The sequence below is a fragment of the Macrobrachium rosenbergii genome, chromosome 3, assembly GCF_040412425.1.
Source record: "Macrobrachium rosenbergii isolate ZJJX-2024 chromosome 3, ASM4041242v1, whole genome shotgun sequence".
Classification (NCBI taxonomy): domain Eukaryota; kingdom Metazoa; phylum Arthropoda; class Malacostraca; order Decapoda; family Palaemonidae; genus Macrobrachium; species Macrobrachium rosenbergii.
The window spans coordinates 54,908,610-54,928,225 of record NC_089743.1 but is presented as its reverse complement, the minus strand read 5'-3'; the positions used below and the strand labels follow the sequence as shown (position 1 = coordinate 54,928,225).

General features: G+C 35.3%; 1 protein-coding gene across 6 annotated transcripts in view; it reads left to right on the top strand.

Moving 5' to 3' along the window:
* The window catches only part of LOC136855870 (bromodomain-containing protein 7-like), a 220,400-nt gene that overhangs the window by 196,366 nt on the left and 4,418 nt on the right, over positions 1–19,616 (top strand). For all 6 annotated transcript variants that reach the window (XM_067133269.1, XM_067133302.1, XM_067133285.1 and 3 more), the window contains exon 16: positions 7,207–7,343. In XM_067133269.1, coding sequence (XP_066989370.1) covers positions 7,207–7,343 — 137 coding nt within the window. The remainder of the gene's footprint in view (positions 1–7,206; positions 7,344–19,616) is intronic.

Genomic DNA, 19,616 nt, shown 5'->3' with positions numbered 1-19,616 from the left:
TCAAATACAGGTAGTGCTCGAGTTACGATAATTCGACTTACGATATTTCGAGTTTACGATGGGGTTAGCAATTAATACCGATACGAAAATATTTAGGAAATATTTTTAGATTTCGCTGCAGGCAGCGAGAGAGACCAACTTACAATAGACCAACTTCTTTTCCTCCATCTCTTTATTCCATCTGCTAGTTAAAAAAGTAAAAGAGAATGATAAAAGTATTGTTAGTAACGTTATACTCTTGCGTAAATGTGTACAGCCATAAACAACCGAACGGGAAACTGTTGTTTTGCTAATAATCGTATCGGATAACAACTGTTGTGCTTGTATTTCAACCATCGTACGGTAATACACAATTACTGTAGCTATGTTACAAATGACGTTAAGGACTGAAATATTTTTTACACTATACCCTTGTTTGCTTTGGAGAAAAGATTGGCAGGGAAATATACTGCTACAGTAATTTTAAGCTGCAAGTTGTAGCTGAAGCTGAGAAAACAATATTCAAGCTGCTAATGACTATAAATTATCATCCATCGGCAACATGGATGAAATCGACCGTAAATAAAACTGGAGAGAATGTATTTTAATCAAAACTACTGGGCATGAAAGAATACAAATTACTACTGTTTTCACACCGATAAAAGATAAATACGTAAAGCTCGTATTATGATGAAATCAAGAGAAAATAGCAAACGGAATCTTGATTTTTTTTACTAAAAAAAAAAACCATGCCCCCAAAGCGGCCAGCCGCGATTCCCGCAAACGTCATATATTAACGAAAAAATAGCTAAATTAATTTCACAACGAGACCTATTTAAGTTATATTTCGACTTAAAAACACTTCGTATAACGAAAAATATCCTTGTCCCAAATAAATAAAGTATCCATATTCATTTACGCTAACTAGAAGCAAGAAAAGCTCTTTGAACTTGGTTAAATGCGGCGATATCGATTCCCAAAACAAAACATTGATTGCAATTTATAATACAAAAACAATATGAGAATATACGCAATTGGAAACAATGTAGTAAAGCATTCCTTTTTAAAAGATCCTGAAAAAGATGCACATTCGTTATGTTGATGTTTGTATAATACTGTTAATATGTGAATAGAGTTCTGTGTAATGTAGGCTAGGCTACCAGTTTGTTGATGCAGCACACTGCGCCACCAAATCGGCGGCGGCGAGCGAAGTTAAGCACAGCGACCTGGGAAATTTGAAAATTAGTGCGGAAACATTAGAAATTACTCTAGCCGAAATTTGTGCCGGATTACTGATTGTTTCGGACTACTGATTGCCGGATTAGTGATGGTCAACCTGTACTCTATATTTGGTTGACACTTCCCTCATTCTGGCGTGTTTGTATTATTCTTTCATATGTCTTTTGGATTGCATAATGCTTTCTTTCAGCCATCCTCATTCCAATATGTGGTGAGTTTATTATGAAATTTGGCTTAATGTAAAAACCCATTGTTTCACAGCAAACCTGACAGTCATAATTATCCATAATTCAGTGTTAGATTCCACCAGAAATATAACAACATGACAAGTCCTGAAGTTGGGAGAAAAAAAAAATTGCTCTTAATCATTCACACTTTCCCTGCCCACATTATTGCACCTTTCCAGTGTAAGTACTAAATTGCACAAAGTGGCAGAAAAGTGAATGAAATTGCAAAGATGCCAATGGATGTGCAGAGCTCGAACTGTTTCTCATTACCTGCAGGGAATATTGCCTTCAAGTCACATCCCTAGATGTGCAGTTTGGCAAGAGTTGAAATTACTTTCTTAGATACCATTCTCAAAGATGTATGAGAGAGAAAGGTGAATATTATTTGTTATAATGCCAGGAAATAAAGGAAGATATTTTAACCACTTAGGGCTACAAAATTTCAATCCCTGAGGCTCTGGTGATGTCATATGCAGAGAATGAAAAAATTAATTAAGCATAGATATTTTGATTAACAGATGCATTGAGATGGTATCTTGAGTGTTGGGGATAGTGTAACTCAGTTTCCTTGCTAAGTAAGGGCTGGTTGTTTAGTATTATTACATTCAATTAGTTCAAAATATAAAAGTCACAAAACAGCAGTTACCTTATTACCAAGCATCTGAGGTGTAATTTTTTCCCTAGAGGCCGAAGGTTGTTTTTCTTTGGTGAGATAGTAATTAGGACTCTTGTATATGACCTCTGAATGAACTGTATATTTTATTCTTAAGATTTTAAATAAAATGGGGTATCATAAAAAAAATATATGCAGTCAAAATATTAGTTGACAAAAGTATAATTGTTGTATAATTGCTAGACTGCCGTAACCAAAATGGAATTTTTTATTGACAGTGTTGTTTTGTGATAGTCTCTTCAGATATTCACACTTGACATTTTTATAGTTAGTAACAGTATGCAAAGTATTCTTAGTAAAAATGTGCAAAGTATTCTTTTCCCATAGTAACAAATACTTTGCACATTGTTACCAAGTATAAAAAAGTCAGTTGTGAATTTCTGAAGAGGCAATCATAAAAAAAGCACCGTACTGTATTAACAAATTTCCACTTTGATGCCAATAGTCCCACTCAAGGAGGATCGATCAGTAAACCGTTTCAACATACAGCCTTTCGTATATGGAGTATTCTTCAACACATGAGTTGGACCACCTGTGAACTGACTAACAAGGAGGGTGTCCTGGTGGAGACGGGGGAAGAGAGGAAGTTACCCATAATGTCCTCTCTGATGCCATCCAGGGTTCCTTTGGCCATTCTTGTGTGTGGAGGCATTACATCACTCTCCTTCCTTTGTGTGGCTGTACTGCTGGCTGAGTACCCTTGTCCTTCCCCAGTTTGTTTGTTAGTGTTAGACACTATTCATGTCTGTTGTGTATTGAGTTTTTCTCGTGTTTTTTTGTTTTTCTTTGCTGTATTTGGCTACGTTTTTCTCTCATGGAAGAGAAACACAATCGACACCGCTGCAAGGGCCATGGCAGGCTCTGTAACCTGTTTCTGTCCTTAACTGCAGTAGATTTTTATTCTGTATGTGGCAAGGGAATCTGGGTCACCTCTTGTCACTGGAAATACTCATTCCCCATGGTTGTAGGGTTCTCCTGGTTAGACCAACCTGGCTGATTAATTAAGTTGTCAGGGTCAGGAACTGTGCACGAAGTGATCCCTATACCCCACAGTAGCAGAGAAGCTTTTCAGTCTGTGAGGCCCACCCATGATCAATGTGTTCTTGGGTTTTAATCTTTATTATCTTTTTATCTGCTCAGGTGGTAGGCTGCATGGTTGGTTATGGTCTTGTGGATACTCCAGGTCTCAGTTGTTTGGCAACCAAGTGCTGTTCCCCATTCAAGAGTGTGATCGAAAGGTTCCCTGGCAATTACCTTATTGCACTGTTCTAGATGTTTACCTGCAAGGGAAGACTGGTTTAATTCTTTGTTGACATCTTGCAGATGAGACATCTTGAATAAATGTCTTTGTAGGTTGTGTTGAAGCTTGATGGCTATGTCATAGTTTGCATCCATTATAGCAGGGCCTACAACTACTTAACTAGAAATGTGGCCTCCAAGGCCTCTTGTAAAATGTCTTGCTATCAGACAATCCTATGGTGTTGTTCAACTACAGATTGAGGTCATAGTTGTTCTACTTGAATGCTCTACAACAACAGACTAATTCACTTATTTTAGGTTTACAATGCGACTTGATGTAGCAGTTGAGGGTTACCTTCAAGAATGACTAGGAACATTTATGGGTGGTATTTTCTTGCATATCTTTTTGGCATATAATTGTACAGTAAAAAGGACAATAAAATGAGTAGCAGTCAGTATATTCAGTGGGGTAATAAACAGAGAGACTTCTAAGTAAGATGAAGTCCAAATATAAACGTATCCAAGCAAAGGAGAGAAAATAAAATTAAATAATCTTATAAAGAATAATTACCTTATTGAATATGATGGATAGGGAGAGAGATAGGTGTCACTGCTCTGTGGACAGTCAGTTGAGAGATTGATATATGATGGACAGGGAGAGAGTTAGGTGTTACTGCTTTGTGGGCAGTCAGTTGAGAGATTTACTCGGGATGGGATACCGTGTTAAGACCTTCCCACACACACACCCACACAGTATACACAACTGCTCACTGGAAAGCTATTAGATGACAAGTGCATTCATTTCAGTTGCTTCTAAGAAAAAGGGAGTGAAAATTGAACAAAGGCAATTGCACATTTTGTAGGGAGAAAAACAATGCTGATGAACATACAGACTGATCAAGTGGTGATGTCTCTAATAGGACACCTATCTACCTTGGACCACAGGGCTAAACCAGAATGTATCCTTTTTGTCACAACAAAAGCAGTGGCCAACTTGACTCTCCCATGTGTTTACTGTGTTGCCATTGTCTAATTCAGAAATCCAGTGGAGGCAGGACCCAGAACACTAAAAATCTGTGTTCCTCTTTTCTTGAGAGCTTTTGAAGTACTGCTTTTCACAGTTACTTCAACACACCATAAGGAAGATTTTCCTATGGTTTTTGCAGACAATAGGGCCTAATTGGAAGGGATAGGAAGAGGCATTTTGACTTCATGCAGTTGATTGTAGTTTTCCTGGTTCTTGATATTTTTTGTCATTCATACAAGAAATACAGAATTCTGTATTAGCTGGCAATGGAAATCTTCAACTGGGAAATGACCAGGAGACTAGAGGTTTCCTTCATGTTCATGCTGGGAAGATGAGCTTAATTGCAGTTAGCCTCAACAGCCAGGAAGCTCAGTGGCATGCTTTACAAATGGGATGACATTAACATGTATTTTCAGTGCCATTTGTCTCACCTAGGCTGCTTATAAGCTGGTTCAAAGGGTCTCCCATTAGCTATTATGTTTTCAAGGCATGTGACAGTTACAAGCACTGTAGGATGCTCAGCTTCTATGGAGGTTTGTCTTTAGTTGGCCAATCTTTTCTTACTGATTTTGTCACCAAAGTTCAGATGACCAGTAATAAAGAGTGCACTGCTACATTATTTTCCTGCCCAGCTTTATAACCTCCATATTCATGCTTCCTTCTTTGCCCAGTGAGATTCTTTCATCATATCCGAAGAAGGTAAAAAGAGAGAGTGAATAGTGCCCAGCATTGCTTGTCCATGTATCAGAAGAAAAAGCATGTCTCCATAATGTCATGTTCTTCTGTTTGATAAATCTGCCCAGATGAAAGTGATAGTTCAAGGGATCAAGCCAACTAATCTTTTATGTCCCTCAAGGAGAATGTTGAGTCCAAGGCCATTTTGATTACAGGTATGGTGAGTTGTGATTGTACCTACTGGTTGATCTCTGCACCTGGCTGAAGGAAAACTGAAGTAAATATTGCCTCACTCTCAGGCCTTTGCTATTTACAGTAACTCATGAGAGTTTACCTTGGACAATTGATTCTCCCAAGTGGTTAGTTAGACCCATCAAGACTGCTATAGCTCAGGATCATACCTTTCAGTTGGCCAACTAAGTAGCTATTCAGACGTAATAGGCCTGTGGGAAGTGAATGAACATTCAGATTACCCCATGCAGCATTGCACCTGTCCCCTTTGCCCCTGGAATTGATGTTCACGTTGATCAGCACCCCTGTTGAATAATGTGAAAGATTTACAGGGAGCCCCTCTCACATGCCAGATCACATGGCAAACATACATGTTCAAAGGTCATTCCAGTGGGAACATCTAGAAGTTCACATTTTGAGTCCTTAAGGCAAGACAATAGAGTGACTCAAAATGAGTGCCTCCTTGGATCAAGGTAAGAGATGAAGGTTGTGTTGTTGGACAAGACTCTTGTTCTCTGTCATCCTGAGGATGTCGGGATTGTTCTAAGAAGTTTGTTTAGATGTTGTTCTTTTCTTGCTTGAAGATCCAGGAGAATTATTCTAGGTTTTATTTTCATAAGTGTATAATTGTACACAAAATAGCCAAAAAGTATGACATAATAGCAAGAAAAATGTCACTCAAGAACTTTGTCACAGTAGCCTAGCTTACCAAAACTATGTATGGTGCATATATCTGTATGGATGTGTGTGCAAGTTAACATGAAAATGACAACACAGTATATAGGTTCCCCTGTTATTTACATTTTCTATTGGTACAGTACATATGGTAACTAGTAGTATATTAGCCAACTGTGTGCACTGCACTGTACCAGATCCACAGTGTATGATAAAATACTAATTGAAAAACAACAGTAATGCCAAAAGACTACGTGTAGTAAAACTTGAGTGATTGTTCAATACAACATTTATATCCCTGTAGCATTGATCTGGTAACACTCCATACAACACAGGGCAGTAAACTCATATGAGAAAGCAAGACAGGTAGTTTATGAATTTTTCACCATCCATGCTCAATGCACTTGATTTTCCCATTCTTCCCATCCCTCTTTGTCATCAGTAAGCTTATCAGGCACGATATTGTCACTGAGCAAATCGGTGCATGTACAATGTTCAGCAAGTTTGCCTGGGTGCGCAGAGATAATTTTTGCACCCCCATCCAGACAATTCATTCTTTGCTCTGCACATCCACCCATACCTGGGTGCTTTTGTTTTAATACAGAGATTATTTGTACAAACAGTTACTGAACATTCATTCATCTCCAGTTGGGCCTATGCTCCCCCCTTTTTTTTTTACTGAGAGGGAGTGTAGGGGTAAGAGATGCAGTTGTTTATCTCATTATAGGGATCTCTCATCTCTGGAGAAAACTAAATTAACACTAAATTTTTTCTCAGTTGTTCCTTTGTACTTCAGGGCTATGGGTTTTATGTACAAAACATACTATAAGAAAATTTTTATCTGACTGATAATGGTAGAAAAAAGAATATGAAGAGTAATTAGTAAAACTTAGTTATTTGTTAATTTTTTCATTAAGAAATTTTTTACTTATATATTTTTTATATTTCTGTAAACAAAGATACTGAAAGGAAGACAAGTTACAGGTATTTTATAGTTAGTTAAGTAGTAACAAATTCTAATATTGTTGTGACTACACTAGCTGATACATGTTGAGCCAATTTATGGTTGGTCTTTCCCTTATTTAGTTTTAAGCACCAGAAAAATGGTTTACATTGTTTCACTAACAAGGGTGGTGTTAGTTAATTTTGTGAGTTAGATGGAATTTGTACAGACTAAAATGTTTGGTTTTGCCAGAGGTATGAGATTTTTAGGTTAATTTTTCTTTATTTTCTCTTTTCAGTTGAGAAGGTTACAGAAGGTCTGAAGATGGTAGCAAAGCATGCTAACCCTGGAGCCCTAGCCCCTGTGCCAATTGTCAGAAGGGCAATGGGGATTACTATGCATCCAGTCATGTCAGAACCTAGTGAACAGATAGAGGTAAGCAGTTTTAATGTAGCTTTTGTGGATGTATGGTACAGTACCATCTTTATAATCTTGCATCTTGTGGTAAATAGGAAATTCTGCAAAAATTGAAGTTGTATCTATGATCACGGTATACTGACTTATGTGTCCCTTGCTTATATACTGTATACTGATATGAAATGACCTGTCCAGTCCTACATCAATTAACCCTTAAACGCCGACTGGACGTATCATACGTCGACTAAAATTGTCTGTTGGGTGCCGTGGACGTACCGTCACGTCGACTACAAAAATTTCAACCTTCGTCAAATTTGACTCGACCGAAATGGTCGAAAAACACAATTGTAAGCTAAAATTCTTACATTCTAATAATATTCAATCATTTACCTTCATTTTGCAACAAATTGGAAGTCTCTAGCACAATATTTCGATTTATGGTGAATTTTTGAAAGAAACTTTTTCCTTACGCCTGCGCGGTAACTCGGCCGAAAATTTTAGAAATTCTTTCGTCATTTTGTCGTAATTTTTGCACTTTTATGTTAGCCGTTACATAAAGTTTTATACATGAAAATGTGCACAATTTCATGTAAAATACAGCAAAATACAACCCATGGTTGTAGCTTTTATCAGTTTGGAAATATTTTCATATAAACCACGATAACTGCCAAAATTTCAACCTTCAGTCAACTTTGACTCGACCGAAATGGTAAAAAAATGCAATTGTAAGCTAAAACTCTTACATTCTAGTAATATTCAATCATTTGCCTTCATTTTGCAACATTGGAAGTCTCTAGCACAATATTTCGATTTATGGTGAATTTTTGAAAAAGACTTTTTCCTTACGTCTGCGCCAGAAATTTTTTCGTCACGTTGTCGTAATGTTTGCACCGTTTTATATTAGTCGTAACATAAAGTTTTATATATGGAAATGTGCACAATTTCATGTAGAATACAACAGAAAATAGCTCATGGTTGTAGCTTTTATCAGTTTTGAAATATTTTCACATAAATCACGATAACTGCCAAAATTTCATGGTGAATTTCTGAAAAAAAAAACTTTTTCCTTACGTCTGCGCTCGGTAACTCGGCCGAACATCTCGGAAATTCTTTCGTCACGTTGTCGTAATGTTTGCATCATTTTACATTAGTCATTACATAAACTTTTATATATGAAAATGTGTGCAATTTCATGTAGAATACAACAGAAAATAGCTCATGGTTGTAGCTTTTGTCAGTTTTGAAATATTTTCACATAAATCACGATAACTGCCAAAATTTCAACCTTCGGTCAACTTTAACTCGACCAAAATGGTCGTAAAAATGCAATTTTAGGCTAAAACTCTTACATTCTAGTAATATTCAATCATTTACCTTCATTTTGCAATAAATTGGAAGTCTCTAGCACAATATTTCGATTTATGGTGAATTTTTGAAAAAAACATTTTCCTTACGTCCGCTGTTAACTCAGCCGAACATCTCAGAAATTCTTTCACACGTTGTCGTAATGTTTGCACCGTTTTATATTAGTCGTTACATAAACTTTTATATATGAAAATGTGCGCAATTTCATGTACAATACAACAGAAAATAACTCATGGTTGTAGCTTTTATCAGTTTTGAAATATTTTCATATAAATCACGATAAATAGAAAAAATTCGACTTTCTGTCAACTTTAACTCAACCAAAATGGTCGAAAACTGCAATTGTAAGCTAAAACACTTACAGTCTAGTAATATTCAATCAATTAGCTTCATTCTTCAACAATCGGGAAGTCTCTAGCACAATATTTCAATTTATGGTGAATTTTTTAAAAAACATTTTTTTACGTCCAGCGTTCACATTTAATTCATGCATCATTTTGTGATAATATTTTCTCTGTGTTGCTTTGATCGTTTTACAATTTGTTATATACCAAAATCATCGCAATTTAGTGTACAATACAAAGGAAAAAAATAACCCGTTAGCTTTAACCGTTTTGCTCACAGCGCGATTTGTGTAATTATATATGAAAGTTTTTTTTTTGTGCCGTCATATATTTCAATGTTTATATATGATAATGATATTTTTTTTCATTTCTGATGGTTGCATACTAAACTTCAGGCAATGACAAAAAAAAGGAGCCAAAAATGAACTCTTAATCTTAAAAACTAAGCATGCTGTGATTTTTTTAAAAACACTTTTTTTCCGCTTCGGCGCTAACTCTCGAACACCGCTGGCATACGGGAGACATTTTTGTAAATAGAGGCTCGGCGTTAGAGGATTAAAAATGTCAAAAGAGCTTAAAAAAATATTTGAGAATCCATCTTTCAATTGACTCTTGGTCATCATCGTATCATAGCAGTCAGGGCTTGAGACTAGGTTGAGTAGATTGGGGATGGTCACTCTTGCTGTATTCCCCTCAAATTGGGGCCACTTTGACGTGGTGAGGGGGTTCTCGAGCCCAGGGATTAATTTTTTTTTTTTTTATCCTTAAGTTTGATCCCAAGTGTCCCACATATATAATTATATATTTTAAGAGTAATTTTGTGGATTTTTCCAGTTTTGTCAAAATTACCAAACTTAATAAATGGGAACACATATAGCATGGAGTGGGAACTGTGGTAGAACCATCATCTACCTGATAATGTTCGGACCTGTTTTTTCAGGCGGAACTGTTCTGTGGAGCTGGACCATGGATTCCAGGGGGTCCCTGGTTCTAGGAATAGGACTCTCGGCTTTCTGTCCAGTTAGCCTATATTGTCATTAGGATGGGGATGACTGTATTATTACAATACACTCAGTCCTAGCAAGCGGGTTTTACTTACACTTGGGCCATACTAATCGTGATATGCCATCCCCTTTTTTGGGTAGGGTAGGGACACGGACATTTGGGAGTCAATTCCCACTTGTGCCATTAGTGAAAGATTCAACTTCATAAAAAGCCAATTATATCTTTTCAAGATTTATTAGTTTTTTTATCTTCTTCTTCCTTCTTATGGAAAGTAGTAGTCAAAAAAGAATTCAGTACCCCTAGACCCCATGGTGGTAAAATTCTGGCACAGTCAATGACTATTGGAACGTCACTCCCGAATCCCCTTAGTATAGATATAAACGCTACAAAGGAACATCCTGTTCCAAGTAAAATATCAATCCCTAAAGACTCAGAGAGTTTAGAAAATCAAAAAGAAACAAATAAAAACAAATTGTTAATCTCCAGTATCATAACACTGTAACCATACATAATGGGCAATAATTCTAAAATAGAGACAAGTAATCCTCCTAAAACCCCATCAGCATAAGACAACTCATCATCGATGAATGTGAAAAAATAAAAAAGAAATAACTATCGACTCAATCCAACGCTAGTTCATTTTGAACATATTTTTGGACAAGACAACTGGTCCAGATTTTTAGTATTAAAAGTAGAAAAACAAATCTCACCAGCCATATTAGAGAACAAATTATTAATTATACACCCCACACAAGATATGGAATGTAGACTTATCAAAAACAATGAATGGCTAATACAAACAACAACCAAAGCCCAATCAAGAACCTTTCTGTAAATAACCAACATAAATGAAATAAAAGTAACAGTAACCAGCCATGAGACGCTAAACTATACACAAGGAATAGTGATGCTCCCAGACAATGATGAAAAAGAGCTACCATCAAAACAAATCTTAATTGACTCCCTTAAATTAAGATACAACAGCATACATGACTTGGAATTATATACTGTCCCAAGGAGAAAGGATGCAAATAAACATATTAAAATAGTCAAAATGAAATTTACAAACCGGGAACTACCACGAAAAATAAAAATTCTGGGACTAAATAGAGAAGTTCGTCCCTTTGTCCATAAACCTCTCCAATGTTCTAACTGTCTAAAATATGGCCATTCAACAAAAAGATGTATAAAAATGCTATACAGTATATGCTGTATGTTCTGAAGACCATGCAACAAATTGGAAGTGCAAAACCTTCAAATATGTCAATTGCAAATTAAGTCATCATGCAAAATCTAAAGACTGTATATTTTATCAAAATTATACAGAATTACAAATGCTAATGGACAGAACTGGTATGCCCTTTAAAGAAGCCAAACTCGAACTGAAGGTGAGAGGAATCAATGATCCAGTAAAACACCATTCATATTCAAATGCTGTAACAACTCATAATAAACATAAAGAATCTTAACACAGAATAGCTGAGACACACCTCTCCCCCTCCTCTACTACTCATAAAAGCCCAAGAGTACAGTTGCAACAGACCTCTCTTACATCACAACAGACTCCCCAGTAATAAGCCCAGTTAATCGTTCAGAAACAAATTCCAGTGATATGGAAAAATCAACAGAGGTTAATAATCCAGATGTGGATACTCATAATGCACTAACATCATCCACAGAAAACTTAATTGACAAAAATAACCATAATAAAAAAAGGAAAGTAATTGACAGAACTCCCCCTATGGGTAAAAAACCTAACATTCCATTCACAGATCAATCTAACAAAACCCCAGTCTCGCCCATTAATCTGAAACAGATTACATTAACTGCATCACAAGTGGAAATCCATAGTGTTCCACAATCCAAGACAAATTTAAGTAACGATTCTCCAAATATGGATAAATCAACAACTCTTCCGTACTCTCATCACCAAAATCAACGAAGAAACCTTCAATTAAACATCCCACTGAAGAATCAGAAACCCGTAAAATTCATCAAATCACAACCACATCAAGTCAACCCTCAACAAGACCAAAGAATAATAATAAACCTAAAAATTCAAATCAGAATTTTATACCAGCACATCGGAGATCCAATATACCTATACCAGAAATTCCTAACAAAAATATTTCAACATCCAATAATGGAAACATAATCGGGACCCAGAGATCAGAACTATTCCTTCAACACTCGGAACATGATTTATCTTGCGGATGTCAGGAGTGTTTCATTATAAAGTACAATCGTTTACCTAACAAAAATGAAAATATAACCCGAAATTTCATAAATAACTTTACTAGGTTCCGAAAATGCCCTTTAATATTCCATCAAGATGGCGAACTATGCTCGGAATCCTTAAAACTAAAAAAAGAACATGATCAAAACTCAAATAGATTTGCTAATAAGGAAATATGAAGAAGAACCAATCAGTGCAATCAGACTTAGCTACAAAGAAACCACAAAGTAACAGAAACTCCCATAAAATATTACGGGATATAGCTAAATCAACAATTAACTTACAAAATCTAATGCCAATCCCACCAAACAATGACCAATAAAATAATTCAGTGGAACATGAATGGATTTTCTACTCGGCTTCGGCTAGGTGAAATCCAGAGAATACTAAAGGAACATAAACCTATTTGCATATGTCTGCAGCATATTGGTACAACTCCTAAGAACTTTAGAAACTATAAATTAGCTCTTCACTCACCAAAGCGGATGGCAAGTTAGGAACAGCTATATATGTTCATAATGATTCAATTTATGAACCCTTAAATATTACATCATTGTCATATCAAATAACTGCAATCAAATTGCATATGCCAGACAATCAAATTATCTTTATACTAAATCTATATAATCAGCCAAATTTTAACTCAAACTTTAGTGATTTACCACAAATTCTAAATAATGTAAATGGCCCCCTACTAATAGTAGGCGACTTTAATGCCCATAATCCATTATGGGACAGCACACATGCTAGTAACTTGGCCAGCACAAACATTGAGAATTGCATAAATGCTCAGAATTTACATTGCCTGAATGAAAGTGATTCACCAAAGTTCTTCTCAAAAACTCATTTAACCTTCTCTTCAATAGATATTTCATGATGCTCACTGGAATTAATAGAAAAATTGGGATGGAATGTCCTAGACAATTCATAAACAAGTGACCACTTTCCAATTGTTTTGAATTATTTGAACAACAAAAATAATCATTTCCCATAAAATATAACTTAATGAAAGCTGATTGGGATAAACATAATTTACAAACTAGAAATGTCCCTCCCATTCCACTAAAACAAAACAGTGATGTCACAAATGGTTTCTTTTCCAGTTTTGTAATCAGTGCTGCAGATAAATGCATCCCCAAAACTTCTTCAACCACTAATATATCCCCCGTTCCATGGTGGTCTAACAGTTTATCTCTCTTAAATCAAACCAAACACACTCTAGCACATAATTTGAATAGACTAAAGTCTAGATTAAACACCCTTAATAAAGGTCCTTTTAATATAAACAAACTAAACAAGAAAGTAGTTATAAATATAACTATTGATCACATTAAACCACTTTACAATAAATATAATGCAAAATTTCAAAAAACAATAATATTAAAAAAAACTTAATTATGGAAAAATTATATTTCGGAGTTGTCACCAAATACTTCAGTTAAGGAAATATGGCACAAAATTTGTAAAATCAGTGGTGAACATATAAAACCACCTAGAAGCCCAATACAATATAATGGCAAACTAAATCATAACCTACAAGATATTTCAAATACATTAGCCAAACATATAGAAGATATTAGCGTTTATTCTAATTTAGATGAACACTTTTAAAGAATTAGAACACAAAAAATGAATCATACACTTAATTTTGAAACTGATGAGGACCTTGATTATAATAAAAAATTCAATATGAGTGAACTTAATTTTGCCCTAAAATCATGTCGATCATCAGCTCCGGGTCATGTTATTATTTCTTTTGAAATTATCCAAAATTTAGCTACACTAGCTAAAGAATTCTTATTAAAATTATATAATAACATATATTAACGATGTCTTCCCAACTAAGTGGAGACATGCAATAATCATACCCATCAGTAAACCAGGAAAAGATCCTAGGAACCCCACTAATTATAGGCCAATATCACTAACAAGCTTGTGCAAACTGCTGGAGAAAATTATTATTTTGAGATTAACAAGTGTATAACAAAATACTCAATTTTATCACCTACCCAATTGGGATCAATAGCTGGTGGATTTACACTAGACCCATTAACTCGATTAGAAGATCATATTAAAAAAGGCTATTTTTTCTGATATAGAAAAAGCATATGATACCACATGGAGATACAATATTATGCACAAACTCCATAAATCCAATATTCGAGGTCACCTTCCAATATTTATCAACAATTTTTTAACAAATCGTACATTTAAATTACGCATAGAAAATACATATTCAAATTCCTACATACAAGAGGAGGGTATCCCTCAAGGCAGTGTTTTGAGCTACATCTTATTTGCCCTGGCAATAGATGATATTACTGTGAACCTGCCTGAGGGTGTACAAAATAGTTTGTATGTGGATGATTTTGTAATATACAGTCATACCTCGAAATTACGCGAGGTTAGGTTCCGGAGTCCCTCATGCAAGGTGAATTTTAAAACTTTAAAAATGCTAGTAAATGTTTATTTCAGAGTTTAAACTAAATATGACCCTAATCATGCTCCCAAAGTATAAAGCTAACTTTTAAATGAACTAAAGTTAGTGTAATTTTATTTAAAATTTAGCTTATTACCCTTAAAAAAGGAATACAGTAAATGGTTGACATAAAAATTGAGTACTGCACAGTTTCATAATAGCGCATTTACAGTAGTATGTATACTAAAGTTACCCCTAATTCATGGGATGCCGTTTTCTTTGTCACTTAGAGTAAAAGCAGTTTTCTTTGCGTCACTAGGCAAAACGTCACAGTCAACAAAAGTAAATTCCATAAAACATCGAAAACATGTACATAATGTTCGTAGAAGGTAGTACAGTACAGGTAAAATTCAATCAATTTAAAATTATATACTGTACAGGTAATGACGTTAATAAGTTGTAAACGTATGTTTGAGCGCTAACTACGAATGAGAGAGAGAGAGAACTGTAATAAAGTAACTGTACTGCTTTTGTATCGTATTTATGCACAAATATATAAATACAAATTTTCCATTCTGATTGTACACCTAAAAACACGAAAACTTAAAAATTATACACACTTTCTACAGGGGTATCGTCTTTGAAAAATGCAGGGTATCACATCTTGTAAAAGTACACCAACTGAACGTGCTGTAATTACATGCACATACAGATTGCACCAGCACTTTTCACCAGCACAGTAATTTTCAAAGAATGACACTCTCTTAGTTACATCTCTGATATTACATTAAAGTGAACAACCTCATCTCAAGGTCATGTAAAGTCCTTGTGACAAAGACTTTGCAAATGGACATAATACTTGTATGATATTTATGTACAGAAATATAAATATAAATTTTCCATATCGATTTTACAGTTAAAAGCATGAAAACTTATAAATGTACTTCAAACATTAAACAAGCATTTTCTGCAGGGGTATCATCTTTGAAAAGTGCAGTAACTTTGCAAATGGGTATCACATCTTGTAAAAGTACACTAAGTGAATGTGCTGAAATTACCTTTGCATCATATTTATGCATGTACAAAAATAAAAATAATACATTTTCGATACAGATTGTACACATGAAAGCATGAAATCCGTTTTTCATAGAGATTTTACACATGAAAGCATGAAATGCATTTTTCATAGAGATTTTGCACATTAAAACATCAAATGCATTTTTCATACAGATTTTACACATAGAAGCATGAAATGCATTTTTTCATACAGATTTTACAATAAAAGAATGAAATGCATTTTTCATACAGGTTTTACACATAAAAGCATGAAAACTTGTAAATTACTTAAAAAATTAAACACCCACTTCTGCAGGGTTTCTCGAGAATTTCGTGTCTGTGAAAAAATCGTTTGTATGCCCATTAGTTAGGTTCCAGTGAAAAGTTTTGTAATCGAATTGTGTAAGATCGAAGTATTACTGTATTATTCAAGTTATTCTCGAAGACATGCTCAAAGAATACTTAATATAGCAACAAATAATATAACCACTTGGACTAACTCCGTAGGCTTCAAGTTGTTGGTAAATAAAACAAATGGCATTGTCTTCTACAAAGACAAAAGATGGTTGAAACAACAAACCATTAAGTTATATCATTATAATGAAGAGATAAACATGTGCAACAGTGTTAAATATTTGGGTATAATTTTTGATCAACATTTGGGTATAATTTTTGATGAACATTTAAATTGGAAAGATCATATCAAATATATCAAAGCCAAAGGATCTAAAGCCCTTACATTATTAAAGAAAATCTCTCACACCAAATGGGGTGCAGGACGAGATACAATGTTAATGTTGTACAATGTAACAGTACTATCAATTATAAATTATAGCTGTCCAATTTATTCGACTGCTTCAGAAGCAACTCTAAAATCTCCAGATGCTTAACATCACGAGGGAGTGCGTATATGTACAGGATCCTTCTGCTCATCTCCAACTGTCTCTGTCCTAGCAGAAGGAGGCCTACTGCCTCTAAAATATTACAGAGATCTAATTACTCTAAGAAGAGGCTTATCCCTTCAAGCAGGCTCATCTCCTGTATCAAATTTCTCAATCAAAATACAAACAATAACCCAAATAAAAACTCATTTACTAAAAAAACTAATCATCTACTGAATTTACATAACATGATACCCAAATTTACTCAAGAAATAAATCAGATCACACCATGGACACTAAAAAGGGCAAAAATATGCACATATTTATCATATCTTTCAAAAAAATATATGTTCAACACAGAGATGTATCATCAACATGCCATGGAACACATAAGACGGAAGGGTAATCCCTTCATAATCTATACAGATGGATCCAAAAACGAAGCTGGAGTGGGCTCATCAGCCTATTCAAGTGATGAAACTATCCAAATTGGCCTTCCTTTAATATCATCAGTATTTACAGCTGAATTAACAGCCATACAGTTGGCTCTGCACATTATATCAAAAAAAGGAATTCCTTCAGCAATCATATTGAGCAACTCAAGAAGTGCAATTGAAGCAATAGGATCATTTAAATCAAATAATCACCTTGTCCAAAATATCCAACGGGAAATTCATCAACTAATTACAAACGGCCTTCAAGTTCAAATTTGTTGGATCCCAGCCCATGTAGGCATTGAGGGTAATGAGAAAGCAGATAAAGCTGCTAAATTGGCTTGTACAATCCCCCCAACTACTACGAAAGCTCCCATATCAGACTGGCTAGCATCAGTTAAACCTTTGATTAATAGGGATTGGCAAAATGATTGGTCAAATACACCCCCTCAAAACAAACTTAGACAAATTAAGAACGAAGTTAAAAAGTGGTATTTTTCTACCCAAAAACAAAGAATTAATTAAGTAATTTTAACAAGACTCAGAATAGGACATTCCAGACACTCACATGGTCATCTGATATCAACTCCGCACACAAATCCAATAACTTGTGGAAAATGTAACATCCCAATAACAATCAAACATATCTTGATTGACTGTCCCAGATGGCAACATGAAAGAAATACTTATTTACAAAATAAATCAATAAAGGATGTTCTAGCTGAAGGTGATAACTTTTCAATTAATAATATCATTCTCTTCTTAAACAAAATTAAATTAATAAATAAAATATAATTCCCCCCATTTTTTCCCTCCCTTTTCTTTCCTGGTTTTTCCCCTCCTGATTTTTTATTCTATTTTAATTTTTTCCACTTTATTTATTTATTTAATTATTTAACTTATTATGTATTCTCCCCCCATTTTTTCCAGCCCGAGAAGAACCCTAAAAGGGTTCAGAGGTGTGGTTAAACAAATCATTTATAAATAAATAAAACTCTCACTTTACCTAGAAGTTCATACTGGAGGGTGATGGTCTGCCAGTGTTGTGTGTAATCTTATGGTATCCCCCTATACTTTGAAACATATTTGGTGGAATGTCCCAAGCTGAGTGAAGATAACACCATATTTCAGCTTCCAAAATAGAGGTTTTAAATAATGATGATGTATTTAGCATTACAGGATTTTCCTAAGATATTAGCAGTTTTTCTTAAAGAAATACAAAAATATCATCTTATATGTAGGAGTATTCCTGTGGGAGATATCCCAGTGGTATCAAACAGAGGCCATATTCCAGCTGTAACTGAGGAGAGTGGGACTTGTGGATGGAGTAACTTGAAGAAATGCAAGCGCATGCCTTCTTACTCCCATAGGAAGAAATAGTGGTCTAAGAAACTCCTTCACAAAATTCTCATCCAACTTTAAGTGAGCATCTTCCCTCTCTAATGGTTTGTGGTGTGGTTCACTCACCAAGGTAAGGTTGATATGGGGTTTTCTGAGCATGCCCATATCCAGTGTCTCTGTTCCTTCCAAGAAGGTATGCAAAGATATGGTACTACATTGTCACTTGGTGCATGCAGACAGAGGGTTCATGTGCAACAGGTTGCCACTCTATGATACATGAGTATTGTAGCATCCTGCATGCCCATGATCATACATGACTTCAGGGTGTTCATGGTTTGTCCAGAACACGATGTGTGCTTATTAGTGCAGCTTAGGGTGATCGCAGTAAATTCTGTAGGTTTGGCCACAGTTAGGAACAGCAGCTTGAGCTAAATGGAGACAGGTTTCAGGGGTGATCCTTAACAAGAGGATTCCTTTGAGACTTAGGATTAAGGTCTACAAGACAGTCATTATACCACTGGTGCAGAAATGTTGGCAGTGTGCAGAAAAGAGGGAGCCCTGGTAAGGACAAAGATGAGAATGTTGAAATGGATCCTTGGAGTGTTGTTGCTGGAAAGAATTTAAAGTGAACAAATAAGATAAAGGGTGGGTGCTTGTGAAAGAACAGATAAAGCCAGGGAAAGTAGGATGAGGTGGTGTGGTCATGTGGTTCTCAGGGATGAGGGTGCTCTGGCTAGAAAAGCATACAGTACAGTATGGCCATGGAAGTTAGAAGAGGCAGAGAATTAGGTGACATGACAGAAAGGTACACGAAAATGCTGGGCATGTAACTAGATGCCCAAGATAGAATGCAGTGGAGAAGAGGACTCATGCTGCTGACCATACAAGAAGATGGGATTAAGGTCCTAAAAAGAAGACATGTATAATAAATCATGACAAGAATTTCTCTCTTTTTTTACCGGTGAAAAAATATCAGATTTTATACCATGCTGGTATTGGAGTAGCCATTGATGCTTTCAAGTCCTCTCCTGTTCCTAGTCCTTTAGTTTATGCTTAGTTGTCAATTTCCAGTTAATTACTGTAGGTTAGAGAGTTTCCAAGTTCCCTTGCTTTTGAAACTGCAAATAGAGAGAGAACTTCTTCAGATAATATGAAGGTTACTCTAATTCCCAACAAGCATAAGAATATAAGATTGAAGCAGTTGTTAAAT